At 42.0% G+C, this 22475-nt stretch overlaps 4 protein-coding genes across 4 annotated transcripts; 2 read left to right on the top strand and 2 right to left on the bottom strand.

Annotated features, from left to right (window-relative positions):
* Positions 1-273: 273 nt before the first annotated feature.
* LOC141019067 (mitochondrial ribosome and complex I assembly factor AltMIEF1-like) lies at positions 274-1505 on the bottom strand. The gene is made up of 2 exons (XM_073493852.1): positions 1437-1505; positions 274-523 (listed from the first exon to the last, which is right to left on the bottom strand). Exon 2 carries the CDS (start codon positions 484-486, stop codon positions 274-276), a length of 213 nt encoding a protein of 70 aa, XP_073349953.1. The 5' UTR covers positions 487-523; positions 1437-1505.
* Positions 1506-3617: 2112 nt separating this feature from the next.
* On the bottom strand, positions 3618-8807 carry LOC141019237 (uncharacterized). The gene is made up of 4 exons (XM_073494094.1): positions 8364-8807; positions 7787-8191; positions 7417-7523; positions 3618-7203 (listed from the first exon to the last, which is right to left on the bottom strand). Exons 1-4 carry the CDS (start codon positions 8805-8807, stop codon positions 3618-3620), a joined length of 4542 nt encoding a protein of 1513 aa, XP_073350195.1.
* A 6065-nt stretch (positions 8808-14872) lies between these two features.
* LOC141020096 (thiosulfate sulfurtransferase-like) lies at positions 14873-17013 on the top strand. The gene is made up of 2 exons (XM_073495152.1): positions 14873-15497; positions 16660-17013. Exons 1-2 carry the CDS (start codon positions 14906-14908, stop codon positions 16953-16955), a joined length of 888 nt encoding a protein of 295 aa, XP_073351253.1. The 5' UTR covers positions 14873-14905; the 3' UTR covers positions 16956-17013.
* A 962-nt stretch (positions 17014-17975) lies between these two features.
* On the top strand, positions 17976-22463 carry LOC141020097 (3-mercaptopyruvate sulfurtransferase-like). The gene is made up of 2 exons (XM_073495153.1): positions 17976-18580; positions 22083-22463. Exons 1-2 carry the CDS (start codon positions 17992-17994, stop codon positions 22379-22381), a joined length of 888 nt encoding a protein of 295 aa, XP_073351254.1. The 5' UTR covers positions 17976-17991; the 3' UTR covers positions 22382-22463.
* The last annotated feature ends 12 nt before the right edge of the window (positions 22464-22475 follow it).

Below are 22475 nucleotides of genomic sequence, written 5' to 3'. Positions count from 1 at the left end.
TTAGCCCAGAGGCTACCACAGAGTATGTAGTGTAACCAGATTTTCAAATGTAACATTATTACACAAACAATTGAGAGAACGCCTCTCAATCAGCACTGATTAAGTATTACACATACAGAAGGTTTATCAAAGTAACCACACCTAACATCATCTGACTCATGAGATCTAAACTGTCCACCATTCCCCATTAAAGATATCTGTAAACCCACCTGGGAGATACACCTCCAGATGACCTTTAACCCGCCTCCAGATGACCCGTGAACCCTTTCCCCCCTACATAAGCCCACCCAGTCGGCTGCTGAGGAAGAACTGGCCCCTCTTCAGCGCGTCCTCCTTATCCTCAGGTACTGTCAGGGCCTGGCAGCGGCGAAACTCACGAGCCACAGCACGACGATAGTAATTGCGGTCAGTGTGCTGAAGGTGACGCCCTGCGCGGAGCAGCGCCCGGTACAGCTCCAGCACAGCACTGCGAGACCAGCCGCCCATTAGGGACCACACATGGAGAGGGGGGACACCCTGGCACCTGGGAGGAGGGCAGCAAAGGTTATGATGAATGGAGTGAGAATTGAGTGACACTGCAAATCATGTGTAAAGTACTAGAAAGGTCGTGTGGGATCAATTGTATCTGGTTATCATGCTGGGTCCATGATCAGGGATGATGTCAGAGGCAGGAGGTGGAGGAATGGGTGAAAGTACAGTCACAGTGAGGGAGTACGGGTGGGGAGAGGGAACAAAAGAGATCGACTTATCTAAACAGTTTATGCAATGCACTGCAATGCCAGAGAAAGCCAGGGGGAGCTAACAGCTACCTGCCTTTGACTCTTAAATAGTGGTCACTGTTCTGAAAGGGCAACAGTAGTATGTTAAGGTTATGATCCCTCAGTTCATCCATCTTAAATCTGTCTCTGCTTTGAAGATAACACATTATATTCCCATTTCAGCGAGTGCCATCTTTACGCCACAAACCTGCGCCTTTGCCAGTTTAAACGTAGCCGTTATATGGATCAAATGGCTCACACTCAACAACATTACAGCCTCTCAGGTGCAGAGTCAGCTCACACAGGCTGTAGCATCAGCTAACGTTAACAACCATCCTGCAAACGTGACAGTTTAAGCAAGCTAAACATCGTGACTCATCGACTCCCTGATTTCCAACGACTGCTATGTGACCACTGCCTCTACAGAAGGTGAAATACTGGCATTGTAAGCTGCCGAGGTTCATTTGTCTGTAGAAAATGGCTGGCTCAACGGAAAAGTCACACACCTCCTGACTGGCTTGTTAGCTTAACACGCTAACTAGCTGTTAGGCTAGGAGAGCGCTGACCTTACCTTCAGCCAGCCTTACTGACAAGACACGCTCGTAGAAAAACGAGGAGGACATTAAAGAGGCAAAAAACACAAGTTCACACAGAAAGTAAAAACAGAGGCCAACCTACGTTTGTGAAAATAGACCAGAGATTTTATCTTCAGACAGAGACAGAGCTCTGTTCAAGCCGGGGGTCAGATTCGACAGTGGCAACCGGAAACTAATAGTCCTCTCCTCCAAACTACATCCGGGTTATTATCAATTTCTTACAATACGTCATAGATTTAATGTAATATATTTATAAATGGTCACTACTTTTATAATAATATTTCATACTATTTTTATGATAATCATCTACTTGCCAAATCTGATTTATTTTACATGGTTGCATTAAGGAATCATGTTGATTATGTTTGTGTTTTAATCATGGATTTGAATGATGTAAGAGTTATGGTTTAAAGACATATAAGGTAGTCTTCATGCAGTTAGTCTACCAAAAGTGCTGCATGGTAGTAATAATAATAGTATATGCAAGCTGTGTTTTATTGTAAGCTAGATATGTCAGATAAAGTGTGGATTCATGTAAATTCTTTATTTATATCTTACTGGAAAGCACCATCATGAAACAGATTACAGCTACATAACAGATCATCCTGCACCATTATTCTATTTTAAACACACAAATGTTGCCAGAGTGTGAACCATTAATTATATTAGGTGATGTCTGCTTGAAGTTAAAACTCTACCATGCCTATAATGTAAGTGGTTTACGAGACAAAATGCTTGTGTTGTATATTTGTGCACACCACAGTGTGTTTATTAGGGATGGAATACAACTAAATACATTTACTAAGTACTGTACTTAAGTACAGATTTAAGGCACAATGGTATTTCCATTTTATGCATTTAAACTTTTTCTCCAATACATCTCAGAGGCAAATATTGCACTTTTTATTCCACTACATTTATTTGATATCTTTAGGAACCAGTTACTTTACAGAATACAATTTGTCATACCCTTCCTTTCAGTGAAAACTATGTATCCCCACATTTGGTGATTTTGTGTTGGATTGTTTAGGATAAAAAGAATTAAGTGTTCCATTACGAGTTGAGAAAATTCTCCTATTCTTAACTTTATCTTGGAAAGGGGTGATGTGTCTGGGCAGGGCGACATCTTCAGGTCTTCTTACATTCTTCTTGAGGCTATAGGTGAGCAGATGCTGCTAAGCTGTTTTCTGTAGTTCATTTTTGGGGAAATATCAGTATTTTTCATGTCAAACATTTATTGTGATGAATATTTCAAACTCTTCGTACTAGAAACATTGTATTTCTTAAAATATTTGGCGTGTTTTAACCAGAAACCCATTCTGTGATGTTCTCTCTTTGTGGATGTTTGCGGACAAATGTTTCTATTGGCATTCTTAATCACTGGATGAATTTGGCCCAGAACATTATATTTGTGTGCAATAAATGATCTAAATATTAAATCAATTGACACTCTGTACTGTGAGACTGCTGTCGTTCATTAACTAAAATCAAAATTCTGAACCAATGCTGATGCCGCCATGATCAGAGGCTCCCGGTCACAGGTCTCATTGACTTCGTCAGTAATAAATACAGATGGAGCCTTTTATCTGTTTAAAAAGTAATTATTACTTCATTAAAAAGAGAAACAATACATGATTCATATGTCTTTCACAAAAATCCTTTAAATACAAAGACAACCTGACAGAAAGAATTTGCTTACATAAACGATAATACAACATCTTCAAGGACTTTAACAAATGTGTTCCTTTATGTTGTCCTTAGATATTCTTAACAATCTATTCATTCAATTTATACTCCTTAACTAATTATTTTGTCAACAATGTTAATAAATCTTTAAGAAATTGGGGTCCTGACACAATTCAAGTTGAACTTAAAGGATTAGTGTAATTTCATTTTGCACTTACATTGATGCGAAAAACAAGAAACCCAGTCCGAGCTTTAACATTTTAACAATGACAGATATTCCTTCTTGTAACCTCAGTTTCAACTTACTCAACATTTAAAGCATTTTCTCTTTTCTGCGATAATCCTCCAGGTTGTATTGCAGTGCCAAACACTACATTTCCAGAAACATTTTACTCTGAAGGGTTCAAGGGTCAGGTAGGACTAAGCTGGAGGAAGCCATGGACACAGCACAAAAGATCATAGTGAGAATGAAAGTCCCAAAATATAGATAATTGAGGTGTCTTTGTGGTATACTTTCATATTGTATGTTCATCTTATATCACATCTGATGGCCTGAAAATCTGTAGAGAACCTCTGATCAGGGCATGTACTTCAAACCCTTCATCCTTGGAATGATATGTAAATCTCTGATGTCATCATGCTGAAGCAGCCAACACACGTAGCGCTCTGTCCCCATGCCCCATCCACTGGTGAGGAGTGGTTTCACTTGCCGCATGTTAATGTACCATTTGTAGGACTGCTCTGGGACTGCGTGTTGCCTGAGGGCCTCTTGTACGATCTCAGGGGTGGAATGACGTTCACCAAGTCCCACAGTCTCACCCAGCCCCAGGAGAAGGTCAGCAGCCTTGGCTTTGCTCCGCCCAGTGCCCTCGACATATGCCTGGTAGAAGGGAACACCTAGATGGTCCATCTCCGTCAACCAAACAGCACCACCATATTTCTCTATCAAGACGCGTTCCCCTATGCGTGTTAGCTTCCTGCCAAAGTGGGGCTGGCCATCTTGGACCCATTCTACGCAGTCAGCAGAGGGCATCATGGGAATGGCCTGGTCTAGAGGGACTCTTGGGAGTGGGGTTTTTCCATCCAGCTTACTCAGCATGGCTGTGACATGTGTAAGCGTCCCGGCAGTGTTGAGGATCATATCTGAGTGCTTCTTCAGCATGGACTTTGTAAGATGAGCTAAGTATCCCTCTGCTATGGACATGGCATTGTCCATGTCACCCAACAGTTCACACTCCACGTGGTAGAACTGGTTCAAGTGTGTGGCATCAGGATCTTCCCCTCTAAAGCTGGGAGATATGTAGTATGTCCCTGGCAGGTTCTCCTGGAAGCGAAGGAAGTATTCAAGTACAAATTGCATTGAGTCAGCCAGGTAGATGTCCTGGCCCAGCAGGTTAACAGAAACTGGCTCTGAGTCAGATCCCAGGCCCATAGGCGAGGAGATGGTGTCTGTGGTGAGAGGAGTTAGAGCATAGGAGTACTGGCAGGACCTGTGGAAATATTCCACTGTGCTGTGGAAGAGAGTGTTCTGAATCTGGAACAGGTTGCGATACCACTGGCTCTTGATGGCAAGTGTGGGGTGACACTGAGGGTTTTCCCATGAACGAGGAGGCCTGCACTGGGTAATTTTTGAGTGTATCTTTTTGAGGGCCTCATGGTCAGCAGCTGGGCCATCCAGTGATGACACATATCCAGGGTAGCTTTGGAAGCATTCTGGTTGCAGCTCAGCAGGATTGGTGCCATCTGGTGAAGGTAACAGAGGGATCAGCTTGGCATGAGCATAGTCAATCTCAAAGCCCTCAAAGATCAATGCAACGCCTCGAGCTCTCATCCCCTCTTGTAGTAGTCGGGCAACTTTGTAAGTGGCTAAGATCAGTGTTTTGTACTCAGCGTCCTCTAGTTTGAGGATGTCACTGGGCAGTTGTTTGCGTGGCACCACAACAGTTAGTCCAGGAGAGTTTGGGTATGGTGTCAGGAAAGCAACATGCTCACTGTCTTCCCACACTCTCCATTGTTGCTGCTCTCCACGTACAATACGACTAAACAGATTGTCATTGGAAGCATCTCCAAAGAAGTCAAAGCAAGAGGGAGCATTTGGTGTTGGCAGACCGTTTCTGATTTTGGCTTGAACCTGGGCCAGTGCTTCATCATCCCAGCATGGACCACTTTTTGAGGTGCAATAGCCTGGATCATAAGTGTGGAATTCTTCCTCACTGGCAAGATGGGGCTGCCACTTTGGCTCAAGACCATGAAGTGGGAGCAGTCTGATTTGTGCTGGCTGTCCAGGGGTTGGATTGAAAACCAAGGCACAGCGCTGCACCCCCAATCGCTCACATAGCAAGCTTGACACAGCTCTTGCTCCTTGTAGCATTGCCACAAAATCAGGTGTAGCCAACTGGAAGATGCTGTTTGCCCCGCTATGAGTTTTTCTTGTCAGAATGGTCGACCCAGGGATCCAGGGTTTGGGATTGAGGTAGGCAACCAGCTCATCTGTTTCCCAGATAACATCAGAGAAGTTATTTCGGGGCCTGAGGACCTCTACTCGGGAATTGCCATTTATCATTGAAGCCACAAACATCACACCAGCGTTTGTTTCAATGATGGCATCATCTTTAGTGTCAACGGCAATGATTCCTGCACAGATCCCATTCAGATCTTCGGCCATCACTTCTCTACATGCCTGCCTAAGGCTATAGCCTTTGTGATGGTAGAGACTAGCAATTTTCTGTGCAACTGTTTGCCTCAGAAATGCATCTCCATCCCCTGAGCAGGTAATAGCTACCTTATCATCGGCATGTATTCCTGCCCCTACAATTGCTGTATCCCCAACTCGTCCTTTCAGCTTTCCTACTAACCCACCAGTGGAGGATGCAGCAGCTAACCCACGCCAACGATCCAAGGCCACAGCTCCAACTGTCTGAGGGTGATTGTTTTTTGAGTTATTTCCAGCACTGATCTTTGCAGTTAACTCTCTGTGACGTATATCAGTGTAGAAATACTCAGGCCCAACAGGCTTCTCTTTCTCCTCGAACCCCTGCAGAAACTCTTCAGCCCCATCTCCCACAATCAGTGAGTGTGAGCTTTTCTCCAGGACACACCTGGCTGCCTTTATTGGGTTCTTCACACTTTGCACACAAGCAACAGATCCTGACCTCTTTGCATTGCCATCTACAATGGTTGCTTCCATTTCATTTTTGCCATCTTTGTTGAATACCGAGCCTTTACCTGCATTGAACAGGAAGCAGTCCTCCAGAGCTTCCACTGACCTCTGAACTGCATCCAGACTCCTGCCACCTTGTTGAAGCACTTGGGATCCAAGGGTTAAGGCTGTCTGTAGAGCAAACTCAATAACCCCAATCACTTCCGTGTTCAGCATCATCTCTTCTCCAGCACCACCATGGATCACCAGAGTATAGTCTGTGCTCATGCCAGAGGTGGAGTCAACAATGTTTTTGCCACTGTTTGGGCTCTCTGGACAGTGATAGATCTCTCCATTCATTTTCTCTGTTTGACCCTGTTTCAGTTGACACTCCAGGGCTCCCATTTGGCATGCAATGGCATATCTAACAGCTAGAAGCATCACTAACTTAAGGTTTTTCTTTAGGCTTTCTTGAATCTTCTCCAGTGTCAGAGCAAAGCTCCCTTTTCCATTAAGTACAATGCGAACCCTGTCTTTCTTCCCAAGGTAGGTAACAGCGAGCTGATCTTGGGCATAAACATTCCCTACTCCACACTCAACACCCTCCATCAGATCTGTACCTGTGAGGTACACAGATGGACACCCAAAGGGGTCCAAGAACTTCTTTAATGGGTTGTCAGATGCCAATGATCTACGTAGGGCGGCTAAATGGGGACCAACACCTTTACCATTTTTGGTGTTTCTGATGAGACTCTTATGCTCCAAAAATGCAACATGGAACAAGTGTAGGAGGTCAGTGGTGTATTGGACTGTGTTATCTGGGCCAACACAAGATGCCAAGGCACCTACTAACTTACGAGAATGCATGGTGAGTGAGTACGTAGGATCACATCGGCCATGTTTGTAGTGGCGCATATGAGTAGGTGTGACAAAGATGTGTTTGGCAGCGGATTCCCCAAGAGTCTGTCTCAGGGAAAGCTGCAAGGAGAAGTTGATCCAGGCATCATACAGGCCTCTCTGCCCTCTGAGAGTAGAAAAGACATCAGGATAGGAGGGCACATCAAAAGTGAGAACTGGGTGTTTTGCTTTTAAGTCAGGACCCGGTTTTGGTGTATTTACGCCTTGCAAGGGGAACTTTAGAGAAGTTGGACAAACAGAATTAACATGGTTTACTTTGACAGACCCAGTCGCATTTTCTGTGTCAGTATTGACTATATTTAAGTCAGCAGTTTCTGACAGATTGTACACAAGCTCAGTCACAAGTCCAGCCACCATTCCATCCACAGCACTGTGTTCAAACACCATTCCAGCTGTGCTGTCCTTGAACACCACCAGGTTCACCACCTGTCAAATAATAGAAAAACAAAGAGCGGTTTGTTTTTTATAGTCAATTTGACATCAATTGCATTATGACCTTTGACCATAATAGCAACAATCGGTTACTGATGTGTTCAAGCTTGTGCTCGAATTTATATAATTCTTTACTTTTTTTTTGTTGCACATCAAGAATCAAGAATCAAACCATAAGTTTGGCTTGTTAACATGAAATTAGTTAGGAATCTGATCTCAGCTTGGTTTAAAACCCTTATCCAGATTCTATCCAATACCTTGTCATAGTATCTCAGACAGGTCTGACTGTCTCCTCCTCCTCCCAGCCTCACTGCATTGAGGATATCAGCTAGTTCAGAGGGTGCATCATTCTCCTCCAGACACAGTGTGAGCACAGCACTCTCCATGAGCCCTAGTGATGTGGCTGCATCCCCTCCTTTCTCCAGGATCTCTTCCCTGGTGGCAGCCCAGGCTTTGCGATCCAGAGCTGAGAGGCTGCAAATGGCAGAGGGATCATTCTGTTTTCCTGCTCTGGGTTGATCCATCACCTGAGCCAGCTGGTCGTAGATGTCATTGAATGATCGAGCTGAAATTGGCCCACCAGTGCTGGGACGCCACAGTATGTCAACAGGGAACACTCCTCCAGCACAGGTGATGATGGCATGGAGGCTATCTGGATAGACCTGAAAATGAAATGACAGAGATATAGATCAGAAACTGCTCAGAACAGAGTAATTTGAAATTAGACCAAAAAGCTGTATTTACAAGCCTGTTGCACTTGTTCAAATACCCAACACTGAAAATTAAATAAAACCCCATATTTTCACTCAAGTTTTGTCCTGCCAATAATCTCACCGTAATCTTGTCTTGGCTCCTGCCAGGGATCCGGCTGGCAGCGAATACCTCAGACTGTTGTGTGCGCTCCATTGGCACATTGCCTTCCAGTAACAATGGCTCACTGTGCAGCTTAGCTGCTGCCCAGAGCAGAGCAGCCGCCCTACTAAGCTGGGTACATCGCTTTGCTTGGGTAGGAAGAAGTACAACAGGGAGGGCTGTCGAGGTGGGCAGGGGGTCAGCAACAGACAGCAGACCTCTCTTGAACTGCTCTGTCACCCAGTTCTCTTGGCCGGCAGCAATGCTTGCTAACTTTTGATGGACATCTTGAAGGTGCTCCCTCTGCTGTTCTATTGTACTTTTGAACTCAGGGTAACGGTCAGGACCCAAAGTGAGCTGCAGGACACGGTTCACTTCTTGCAACGTAACATCCAACTCGGGAACAGGGTAGTCGAGAAGGGCCATCCTGTTGAAATGGAGGAGGCTTGATAGAGAGGGAGAAGAGGAGAGACAGAATCAAAGGTCATGCCAGGTACTTTTTTGGTTCTTTGATGGGTTAGACTGTGCACTGTAGATGAAACAACAACTGAAGCATATAACCAACACAGAAAAAGAAAACCATGGACCTGCCTGTGAAGTGTATCACATAGATTAGCCATAGATGTACATCTATGGCTAATTTTATATGTATATGATCTCAGCAAAGTCAGCATTACAAACTCTTATTCTCTTGAACATTTAGCAATGGCTGTATGGAGAACAGGGAGCGTATAAGAGAGCGAGTGAAGAAAAAAAATGGAACTGTCTTCACTGACTCAACCTTAAGGATATTTTTTGAGCATAGAGCTCCAGCATGTTTCTAGGAATGGCAATGTTGGCCTATTGAGTGGTTCACTAAGGAAGTATGAGTCCTAATGACTTTGGTGGTCCCCCTAGTTTCTCTAGCACCACCATGAGGTTGACTTTTTTCAGGATAACTTTGTTGATAAGTACATTAACTGTTCATCTAGTGCCATCATCAGGCCAAAGTAGACTGTGGTCAAATAACTGCAAAAATAATGGCAATCCAATCAAGTGTTTAGTGCTAATTCACAAATATTAGCAAGCTAACAAGCTAAAATAAGTAGCCTAACTAAGATGGTGAACATAAATATTACCTGCTAAACATAAAAATATTGGCATTGTTATTATGAGCATGTTAGCATGTGGATGATAGCATTTAGCTCAAAGCATTTATGTGTTTACATACAGTCTCAAACAGCTGCTAGCATAGCTGTAATAAAACCTGTGGTATCAGGTTTTAGTTTACATCTCAGGCCACAGACACACACACACACACACACACACACACACACACACACACACACACACACACACACACACACACACACACACACAAACTGACACAATTCAATATAACAATAGCCACATGCCCCTTATTGACCTTTACTGTAAGCACATTCCTCCACATGATTAGCAACCTTTCTTACATGATTGGAACTAATAAATCAATTATCTTATTTAAGGTAATGGTCCTGCTCAGTCTGACACAGGTCTCTTTGCAGCAGTGGAATGCATCCACAGTTCACTCCCATGTGAGACAATCCCCCCTGGACTGAGTGTCTATACAGACCCTAATGACTGATAACTAAGCTCATCTGCTCACACGTGAAAGCAGTTACTCCCTTTTCACCACTCCTCCCCACAAAGCTTAAGCTCAACATGTTTTTTCGCTGGTTGTCAAGGGAATGCGGCCCTCGCAGTATAACAGTTTGAAAATTGGATTTCTCCTGATTTGTCTCATCTGTTCAAGTTATCCGCACAATGCTGGCTGTCTATCTGAGGATCGATTCAGGTTCTGCAAGGATGCTGGTCTTGTGATTCCAATAGCTCAGTTAGGCAAGCAGCACTGCCAGAACCACCACCACCACTATACTTTACTCTATATATTACATATTTTTCAGTGTAAGACTAATGGACATTTCGCTTATTTCCTGTGAGATTCAAATGGACATTAAAACAGAATAAAACAAATTACATAAACACATTTTCTTATTAAACCCCAGTGACATGAATCTACGCAGAAAATGTCTGTTTTATCTTTTTTTCTGTTTAAATCCAAATAACCCAATCAACAGTTTACATTTGAAATAAAAGAAATATCTCTGAAAACTGTTCACACTGAAGTCGGTGGATTAATATGACCTAATGTTCAAAAAGTCAATGTACAATTTTAATAGATCTCAGGTTCCTCTTCTTTCATTTCAATTTTCCATGTATTGGTCCATATAGTACACTTTTATTGTATAACAGAAAATTACAAGAAATTTAATTTTAATTAACATTTCTAATACAATACTAATATATTGTTTGTGTTCATGACTTTCTTGTACTCCCATCTTAAGACTATTCTCAAGGCAAATAGCCAAAAAGCAATAAGGCTGACAGACAACCTCTTATTTTATATTTATTTATTTATTTTGGTCTTAAATTAAGTTTTTTCTTACAACTACAGTACAAAAACAGAAAGATGAATAACGAGTCAGACTTTTCATCGTTTATCACTGAGCATTTTTTCAGCGCTGATACACAAACTTCACATGTGAGTAAATCATCATAAATCCATCATTATGTTTTTACAGCCTTTATACAATTTTAAAATAAAAGTCCACTTACCTCAATGTGGAAATTTCTCTGAGATCTGACCAGTTGGTCGGATGGCAGAACAGTCAATGGGAAGAAACTTGGTTGGACTACAAACACAAGGGTTTGTCTCTAATATAGAAGCAGTGACTCCAATTAAGCAAATCAGCGTCTTGCCTCCCCTCTCTCTCCAAATCGCCTCTCTCTTTCCATCTGTCTCGTCCTCCCTATCTCGATCCGTTCATGTGTTTCATATACCTTTGCGTGTTTTCTCATGGTATAACTTCACCAATGACGTTCCCTTCTTTTCTTTCCTTCACACCCTGCAGTGTTATCTGGAGTGAATCAAAGTTGAAATCAAAGGTTTTATGTATCTTGTTGACCACAAATATCAAAACTCCTTTTCAGGACAGGTGCTATTTTGTACAATGTGCCACTAACTCATGTTTCTGTAGCGCTGTGATGTTTAAAGCAACATTTAGACATTAATAACTTATTCAACTGATATCTAAAGTATATGAATAGGAAGTGAATAATGGCCTTTCACCAGAACATAACAATCATAATGCAGAGTGTTGTCAGTGTAAATGTAAATGTCATCTTGGGGTTAAGCTTGATCTGCTATATTGTTAAGATATGCCAGTGTGCTCCCAATTTTATCTACCAAAGGCCAGCACCCACAGAGCAGACACACTGAATGAGGTTTTGTGTTCAGGTGAATTCATTGTATGTTTGTGAGTTAGATGTCATTTGCAATGGTTTCACTCTATAAATAATAATGGTGGTCGGCTTGGTTCCAGATTTAAAACTCTTCATCTCAAAACGGTAATGGATTGTATTAATGGGAAACTCACTTAACTGGAGCCATCATTGTTTATCATATGGGTCAGGGTCAAAATGTTTCAGTAGGCCTATTCTTACCAAACATGGCCTGAAGATTCACGATGACTGGACAAATCACTAATGAGTTCTGGTCATTTTCCTGCTAAGCCCCGACCTTCAAAGAGGTTTTGGTCGATGGTGGCCATGTTTGTTGACCCATCTTGTTCATTTATAATAGAAATGTGTATCTCAGTCCTGCAAGTCTTTATATGAAGTCAAAACCCAAAAAGTAGGTGTCACGTGACATCATGGCTGACGTTTATGATTGTATACTGTGTCATGACAGCTTTCCAGGTCCAGGGTGTAGACTATGGCAGGATAGCTGCCAATGCTAATGTGGAACAGGTTTTAACCAGTTATACTAGAAACTGAGCAAAACGATGTCTATTCAACAGGTCATGTGACTTGCAGGTAGTGCTGACATAATTTCTGATGAACTTAAAATGCAGTTTTGGTTAATTAAAAAACAGATATTCATCTGTAACAAACAATTATTTATTAATTCAATCATCTTTCATCAAATCATTTTCTGTTTAAGTTATTTCAGGATTCATTCTTTTCCTACACTGTAATTTCATCTATGTATTTATATCTGCCTTTTCAGAAATATGTTAAGGAAAGAGTTCCCACATGCTTACAGTGTGAGGCAGGAGGCAGACAGACAGTGAGCCTGAGGAATGTGTGTATGTAAGGAAATTGGAGTCACTAGCTCCACATCATGGGAACAGTTTTCTTTTTTTCAGTAATAAAAAACAGTGTTCTCTCAGATGACTCTTCCTGCGGCCTTTTAAAAGGATTAGATTTTCCAATAATTAAGGTAGCATCAGTTAAATGTTCGACCTATAATGTCTACAGTAAACTGTAAACCGTGCTCAACAAAATAAGATAATGTCATACATTAGAACCATTCTTGAATACCAGCAGTGCACATTGATCTCTGAAAAGTATATTTGAAAGGATAGGGTTGTTTTTTTTGTTGTGGCAGATTTTAAGTTTTGTGTGAAATAAAAAATTCAAGAGAAAAGGAAATAACATTATAATACCAGTCCCATATTGAGATTAGATACTTAGTTTAAAACACGTGAGATTCACTGACAACGTAACATCTGCCTCATGCTTTCTCTTTGTCTTGTAGATAAAGAAGCCCAGTAAAAAAAAGAAAAGAAAACATGATTAATGTTAACTTTTATTACTACAGTCAGCACAGTTCAGGGGGTGTCTGACAGGAGGAGTATGGATGCGTTCTGTTCATATTTACCTCATTAATGCACAAAGGGATCTGTGTTAGACTCTGCAGCCCTTTAACCACAGATCAGATTATTGACTTACCATCTCAGCTGAGACTGGAGCGAGAGAAAGGTCATCTGTGGACATCACGTAAGGGATATAAAGAAAGATGTAGACGGTGATAGAGTGTCGAGACTACTTATGATATGACATTCTGCAGTGGGCTGTACACTTTTGCGGTTTCTGTATTTGTTATTTTCTATGTTGATATATTCCTGAATTTACTGGTTTCTATATTTATTGGTATTTCTTTAATTATATCCCAGGTGGTGTCAGAACTTCTGGAGATTTGTCTATTTTGCTGATAATATGAACGGTCACACAAGAGTGATTATCTTTCTGCTGGGCTCGTTCAAACTGGGCCTAAATGTTTTAATACTGCCTCCACTGAAGTGCCGTCGGACAAACTGTTCTTGTAAATAAAAATGAGTTTTAACATGGAACAACTGTGTCTCTACTTCTTCTGATTTAAGCCTCCTCCATTTCAACAGGGACTGCTGTCTTGTGCCCACACCCACAGCCCTCCTCTTACCCAGCTGAGAAAGGGCAGCTGCTCTTCTCTCTGCACAGTGAGCCATTGTTACTGGAAGGTAACGTGCCTATGGAGCGCACACAGCAGTCTGAGGTATTCACTGCCAGGGGGATTCCTGGCAGGAGAGATTATTGGCAGAACACAACTCAGATTTATCAAAGCAAAATGAAAAGTTTGAGGTTTTAGGACAAGACTCTCCTACAGTATTTCTAAACAGTACGTCCAGCTCTACCTAAAAAGCTTCCTTGATAGCTGGAGGAGTCCCAGCACTTGTGGGCCAATTTCTGCTTGATCATTCACATCTACATCGACAGTACGACCAGTTGGCCCAGGTGATGGATCGACCCAGAGCAGGACAACAGAATGATCCCTCTGTCATCTGCAGCCTCTCAGCTCTGGAGCACACAGCCTGGGCTGCCAGCAGGGAAGAGACCCTGGGGAGAGGAGGGGACACAGGGCTCATGCTTTCACTTGTTTCCCCTGATTAAATAAAGGTTATCTATCTATTTAGCCTAATACAAATCACATTTTAAAACAAAGCATGTGCTTGTCCTGACTGCACCCAGGTTCAGCCTCCATCTATTCCCTTCAAATCACTGAATCAAATAAAGCTTCAATGTCACATGCATATAGGGAGATTATTCAGTCCCTATAACTCAAGAACTACCTTCTGTGGTGTATGGAAGCTCATATCTGCCAGTTAAAGAAGAAGAAAAAAGATGAAAACTTAGCCTTCCCATGTTAAATAATAATTATGAGATTAAAAAAAGTAATAATTATGAGATAAAACCCATTAGTATGAGATAAAAAGACATCATTATGAAATGAATAGTCATGAGTATGAGATAAAAAGTCATTAGTATGATAAAAAGGTGAAATTGGATATATTGTTATAATGAGATATAGTCATAATTCTGAAATTAAGTCACTGTTATGAGATTAGGACTTTTGTATCTTAATAATATGACTTTTTATCCCATCATTTCTACTTTTACCTCACAAGTATGACTTATTTCTTTAACTGGTGGAATGTGCTTGCTTCGTTGGGCTTACTGATGCGAGTGTTTGTCTCGATTACACTTTATTACACATCACCTCCATGCCTGCTGGTGGAGGTAACGTCCCGCTCCCTCTGTACAGCCCTCAGACATGAAGAAGGGCTGCAGGCTGCAGGCTGCAGGAGCAACTGAGGACAGCTGAACTTCAGCCTGGAGTAAACATGGGGATGCAGACTCAAGCGCTCGTCTCTACGAAATGGCTCGCAAACATGCTCAAACGCAACCTCGTCGGACCGAATCTGCGGGTCCTGGACTCGTCCTGGTACCTACCGAGCATGAAACGAGACGGCAAGAAGGAATTTGCAACATCTCACATCCTGGGAGCTTCGTTTTTCGACATCGACGACTGCGCAGACAGGAGCTCCAAGTTTGATCATATGCTCCCCACAGAGGAGGCTTTCGCTGACTATGTGGGGAACCTGGGCGTCGGGAGTGACAGCCATGTGGTTGTGTACGACGCCAGTGACTTTGGGTTGTTCACCTGCACCAGGGTTTGGTGGATGTTCCGCTTCTTTGGCCACCCTCAAGTGTCGGTGCTGAACGGGGGGTTCAGGAACTGGGTCAAACAGGGTCATCCGGTCTCAGGGACGTACACCCGGCCTGAGCCTGCCCGCTTCACCGCCACCAGGAACCACCCCTCCTGGGTGAAGTCGTTTGAGGACATCACAAACAACATTGTGACTCAGGAGTGCCAGGTGGTGGATGTGAGGCCGTATGGCAGGTTCTGTGGGAAGGAACCGGAGCCGAGAGAGGGTGAGTGTGGTGTAAGATTTAACATTTACACTCAAATAAATAAAACTTTCAAAATTATGAATGCATTATTATTATTGTTATTATTATTATTATTATTATTATTATTATTATTATTATTATTATTATTATTTTACCTTTTATCCTGCTTTTGTCATTTCACGCATTATTATCATTATCACTATTGTTGCTCATGATGCTGTTATTATTGTAATTACTATTATTGTTTTAAAGGTGCAATATGTAAGAACTGGCCACCTGTCAAATTCATGCTGAAAACAAATAGAGAGCAGCATATCACCAGAGTTACGTTTAACTGCTGCTAACTGCAGCTGCCGTTAACTAGTTAGCTCAGTTAGCCGTGCAGCTAGCAGCCCTGATTGGGAGTTTTGGGACCAGGGAAGTGTTGGTGTTTACAATGCACCCATTGGAGCTTTACGGGCTTCGGCTAGCTGGTTAGCATGCTAACTTCAGTAGTTACCTCTGTAAAACAAAACATAGACATGATAACATAATTATAATATAATGTAATTTTTTAATGTTTTCAACTAAAATTCCTACATATTGCCCCTTTAATTGTTATTTAGATGTGTGGATGGGATGGGAGTAATAAATATGAATATATTATATGTACTATTAAATACTGTATTAGAGCCTATCCGATAGTCTTTTTTCTTATGTCGATAACGATATTATTGAGTAAAACATTCCAATATCAATGTATTTACCAATATATACACACTTTTTGCCAGGATGAATCAAAATGTGGTTATCAAAAGTTGTGACAAAGATATAAAACTGAAGCAGGATATTTTACAGTTTAACAATAAACTTCATTGCCTAAAATGACATCAGTATACTGAAACAGTAAACATCACTTATTTGAATGAGTAAAAATTATCCCAGGCATCTTTTTTCTGCATTTTTAATCACTAAAAAAAAGTTTTCATATCGCTGCAAATCGGATAACAGAAACACTGACACAGATATATCTGTGATAGGCCAATATCCGCCAACCGATATATTAGTCGGGCTCTGTTAAATATTATAGGCATGCACATCTTCCTCTCACACTCTCATTTTTAAGGCATCTTAACTTGTGCATATACTTTACTGTGCTACAGGTGTGTGCAGAGAGCTAAACTACTTTGTTATTGTCCCACAGGTGTCAAACCGGGTCACATCCCTGGCTCCAAGTGCATGCCTTTCTTTGGGTTCGTCGATGAAGACGGCATGATGCTCTCCACAGAGCAGCTGAAGAAGTTCTTCGAGAAGTCAAAAGTGGACCTGAATAAGCCGCTCTGTGGATCCTGTGGCTCTGGAGTGACCGCCTGTCATATGGTGCTGGCTGCCCACCTGTGCGGCGCCCCTGGGGCTGCTGTATATGATGGATCCTGGTATGAGTGGTTCACCAAGGCTCCGTCAGAGCATGTCATCTCTGACGTCAATAGCAAGTTGTGAGGAGGACCGAGGCATGACAAAGTTGAATATACAAACCAGCATTAAATCACTTCCTGTACCATTGATTTTTTTTTTTCCTTCAGCAGAGATTTAAACTTTAAAAATATATGCTAGGGCTGCACAACTGATCAAATATAATCAAATCACAATATATTACAATATCCAAATCACAGAAACAGAAGCTTTTTGATAAAGGTAAAATGTGTGACGAGGATTATAATGAAGCAGTGTAGTGCTGCAGAGAGAAAAAAAAAAAAGAAGAAAAAAACATGAATCACATCAATCATAATATCTGCCAAAATAATCACAGTATTTTCTACTGTATATTAAAGCTCACATCTGTGCTGTGTGAGTGGAAGCAGGTGGATTTAACACATAAGCTTCATATGAATGTTAACTCAGGCTCTAGATTATGGGCTGTTGGGCAGCAGAAGCAGGTATGAGAGCTAAACTTAATTTTATTTTTGTTGGATTTAAAACATTTTCTTGTGTGTCAAAATGTGCTGGAAATAACTGTTGTGATTTAATTTCAACAGCCCTTAAAGGTGCAATATGTAAGAATTCGCCAGTTGTTAAATTCATACTCAAAACAAATAGGGGTCAACAAATGACCAGAGTCACTGCTACTGGCCTTCTCCCACCCTAGTGCCTGCCCTTCATGGAAGTATGTACAGGGTACAGCCTGCTGGTGCTGGAGTGGATGTGCAGTTTGTAAAGATGTGCCTTGGAAATCTTTGTACGGCCAGTTTTATAAATGCAGCACTTGTGTGTTTGTTTCTATTCACTGTGAGATAATGCAGTTAAATAAATAAGTCCAATAAGCTTCAGCTGTATATCTATGGTCTGTGTGTATGTTTTTTATGTACACAATAAATTGATATTAAAAGCAAGTATTAGAAACTGTTCATCCGGCTTTGTTGTTTGTAAATTTTGCATACCGTTCAATACATTACCGAGAGTTGACGTCTCCACGTCGTCCCTCAGCCGGATCGTTTCCCTCTAGCGCTCGGAGCTTGTATTATCTCACAGCCTCGTCATGGCGGCGCAGACCCGAGCTCTGGTGTCAGGTCAGTGGCTGGCAGATGCTGTCAGGAACAACCTCGTCGGCCCGAAGCTTCGTGTCCTCGACACTTCGTGGTACCTGCCGAAAACCAAACGGAACCCGCGGGCTGAGTTCGGGGAGAAGCACATCCCGGGCTCGTCTTTCTTTGACATCGACGAGTGCAGCGACAAGACCTCCGCCTTCGATCACATGCTGCCGACCAGCAGCCACTTCTCCCGGTACGTCGGGGAGCTGGGCATCGGCAGCGACACGCACGTTGTTGTGTACGACACCAGCGACTTCGGCTCGTACTGCGCCCCCCGGCTGTGGTGGATGTTCCGGGTGTTCGGACACAGTATGGTGTCGGTGCTGGACGGAGGCTTGAAGAACTGGCTGGCTGAAGGTTATCCGGTGACAGCTGAGCACTCCAAGCCGGAGTGTAGAGAGTTTAAGGCGACTGTCAATCAGTCGTGGGTGAAGAGCTACGAAGATGTTCTGGAGAACATGAGGAGCCAGCGGGTCCGGATTGTGGATGCCAGGTCAGCGGGAAGGTTCAGGGGGACCGAGCCCGAGCCCAGAGATGGTGAGCCGGGGAGCAAGCGAGGCCGGCTCTACGCAGGGGCAAGAGGGGGCAGCGCCCCCTCAAATAAATGTCTTGCCCCCTCAAATCAAAATTTTAGAAGTTGAGAAAGCACATTTTAATACACTCACAAAATTAATATATTACAAGTTGACAAAATTATCTGCAGTAGCAGAAAAATCCGCCGAAAAAGGGACACACACGATACAGTATCAGCTTCCCTCTCATCTCTGTCCCTCCGCTGTGCGTGTATTCACAGGCTGCGCAGCGCACACACATGCGAATATATTCAGGAAACAGACAGGAACCAAAAACAACGTCTGTACCGTCCTCTGATGATTATAAACGTTAACTACTCCTCACATGTTCAGTATACAGGTGGGCACCAAACCACCGGATGTATTTTTATAATGTTTTTATGAGTGTTTACAGCTGCCAACGTATGTAACGCTGCTACTGTGATGATACATGACGGTTAAATATTGAGTCTGTGTCTATAATAACCAGATCCTGACACGTAAATGTGATGTCTGTCTACCATACTGTCAACTTAAATATGGACAACTGACTGCATAATATATTAATCAGAATCAGAAACACTTCACTAATCCCCGACGGGAAATTGCTTGCGTTACAGTTGCTCCCATTCAAAGTCAAGAATATGCAGAAAAATAGAATAATAACAATAATAATAATAATAATACAAACTATATATATATATATATTTAACCGTCATTTAACATCACAGTAGCAGCGTTACATACGTTGGCAGCTGTAAACACTCATAAAAACATTATAAAAGTACATCCGGTGGTTTGGTGCCTACCTCTATACTGAACATATGAGGAGTAGTTAACGTTTATAATCATCAGAGGACGGTACAGACGTTGTTTTTGGTTCCTGTCTGTTTCCTGAATATATTCGTACGTGTGTGAATGAGAGACATTAACTTATAGCACTTTGTAGAAGGAGCTTTCTAAAGTTCACTCCATTCACTTGTATTAGTTCACGGGGCAGAGCTGCCTCCTCCAATATGGCGGCGACGTCGACGTACGGTCCAGCGCTCAATGAGGCGTCTATGTATATATGTCTATGGTTACAAGCACAGAGATGAGTGCCCACGTCCACTGCATGTGACAAACTGAAGACAAATGACCTGTGTCTGACAGACCCCTACGTAAAGCCCCGCCCTGGGCTGTAGTTCTGCACTGTTTTGTTTCATACAATCACAGCGTGTTTTTTACAAAGCCAGCTTACTTATTTTCTGCTCCAGCTTCCAGCAGCTCACAAAGAGAAAGTTAATGCTGTGTAATGCATCCCTTTTTCAGAGCTTTTGAAAAGTGTAGCGCTGCAGCTGCTCCTGCATGTACAGGTGGGACACCCAAGTTGGACAGGTCTGAAGGTAGAGGCCTGACAAAGTGCAATCCACTTCTCCAGGTTGGGGTTGGACACATAGCTATCAACCCAATTCAATGAAGAAACACTGTTACTATAAGCACAGAAAAAAAAAGTGCTGGAGCATGATGTGTACACATGATGCCCCCTTCACATTTCTGACTGCCCCCTCATATATGCCTGTCTAGAACCGGCCCTGGGAGCAAGTAACTGGAAACTAAAGTAACTTTAAACTAAAGGCCAGTTTTCAGTTATTAGAGTTTAACTTTAAACTCTAATAACTACCACTCCGAACTGGTGGTTCTCAAAGTGGGTCCAGGGGCCCTTCAAGAAGTTCCAGGTGGTCCCCAGCAACATAGGGAATAATTTATTTTACACATAATTCCACCCATATAAGCACTGTGATAGAATGTAACTTAGTACATTTACTCAAGTACTGTACTTAAGTACGGAAGCCCTAAAGGGCCATGCATTCATACATTTTATTTCCTCTGTTTTCCCGTGATAACAAGTTAATTTCATTTGTTTTCTCGAGATCTTGAGTTATTATCTCGAAATAACAACTGCCGTTTTCCCGAGATAACGGGATAATTTTCTCGAGATCTCGAGATAATGAAACTTTGTTTTCCCGAGATAACGATATAATTAATTTGAGATCTTGAGAAAACAAAATGATAGTGTAGTATATTAAATCATTGCAGGAAACATCATCCAGTGTAGCAATGTCAGAGGAGCAGGAGTATATCGATCACCGCGTCACATATCTTTTCAATCAAGGCCTGACACAGGCTGAAATAGCATTATGCCTTGCTATTACAGATAATATACACATTAGTGTGCGTAATCTAAAAAGACGGTTAGCAAGGCTTCAGCTATATCGGCGGCACAATCTAAGTGAGCCTGATGTCGTCATTTACTACATAGCTGCCAACTATGTAGTTATTGACGAGATCTCGAATTAATTATATCGTTATCTCGGGAAACAAAGTTTCATTATCTCGAGATCTCGAGAAAATGATCCCGTTATCTCGGGAAAACGGCAGTTGTTATTTCGAGATAATAACTTGAGATCTCGAGAAAACAAATGAAATTAACTCGTTATCACGGGAAAACGGAGGAAATAAAATGTATGAATGCATGGCCCTTTAGGGCTTCCATACTTACAGTACAAGTTAGGTACTTTTACTTTACTTGAGTATTTATATTCCATTGTCATTTACACTACTCAAAATGAGTTAGGGATATTGGGATATGGGTGCAATACAAGTCAAATTAAATGTGTTGCATTATTTTTGGGGACCAAAAATATTCACAACACACGAAATAGAAATTCAGAGATGTCACAGAATAAACGTTCAAGTGAAACACTAAAATACCCCACATCAATTCCCATGCATTATTCCCTGAGAATTTAATGAAAATGTTGAAAAATGCCCAATCTCACAATGTTAATGAAAGTGAGATAAAGATCCTGGATCCGTAAACAGGATAAATGCTGAATGTCAGATCTGATAATAGGCCAGCCCAATAATCTGTTGACACCTCAAATGCAGTACATACATAATGTAAAAATATATATAAATCTTATCAAATGGGGCTTAAAGGGTCTAAATTTTGCATCCTTGATGTGGATAAGGTAATAAATCATTGGTCTAAGAATTCTTTAATAAATATCTTTTCTCCAGGAAAAGATTTGGCCTAAAAAGTGCACAGCTTATAAAATGTAGACTGTTGCATGAAAATAATACACTGCATCTTTGCTAATCATTTGATCACTGAGTAAGCCAAGCATGTCATATGTAATTTTTCAGCATTGTGGTCATGTGATTAATCAAAACTAATGGGTTAATTTTGTAAAAAGTTATTAATGAAGTGTCACTTCAAACATATTTCTAGTTGCTGTTGCATAAATCACAATGTCAAGCTTGTAGTACTAGTTGTTTGACCAAAAAGAAGTCCACTTACTAGATTTCTTCCAGGGCTTTCAGGCATCTTCTGATAAAGAAAGCGCATTAAGAAATCTAGTTAGGGAACCATGAGTTTATTTTTTTAAAAGCACAATGTCACTATTGCCCAAACTTTATCTCGCTCCTCTGTCTCACCCTTACAGACACGCTGCCGGGCCATTTCCCCGGCGCCATCAACATGCCGTTCACTTCCTTCATGGATGCCTCTGGAAAGGAACTGGGGACTGAGAACCTGTCCAAACTGTTCAGAGAAGCGGGCGTGGACCTGGAGCAGCCGCTCTGGGCTACCTGTGGGTCTGGTGTCACGGCATGTCATGTTGCCCTGGCCGCTCACCTGCTCGGGCACCCTGGGGTGTGCGTTTATGACGGCTCCTGGTCTGAATGGTTTAAAAGGGCATCTCCTGATCACATCATCTCAGAGGGAGAGGGGAAGAAGGTGTGAATGAAAAGAGGAAAGAGTGAAATACTACAAGCGAGGATGTGATGATATTTTTACAGGGGAATCGGTGGGTTTGCTGCCAACAACGGTGATGGAT

The sequence above is a fragment of the Pagrus major genome, chromosome 23, assembly GCF_040436345.1.
Source record: "Pagrus major chromosome 23, Pma_NU_1.0".
NCBI lineage: Eukaryota > Metazoa > Chordata > Actinopteri > Spariformes > Sparidae > Pagrus > Pagrus major.
The sequence above is the reverse complement of the archived record's forward strand: the minus strand, read 5'-3'. Positions and strand labels throughout refer to the sequence as shown.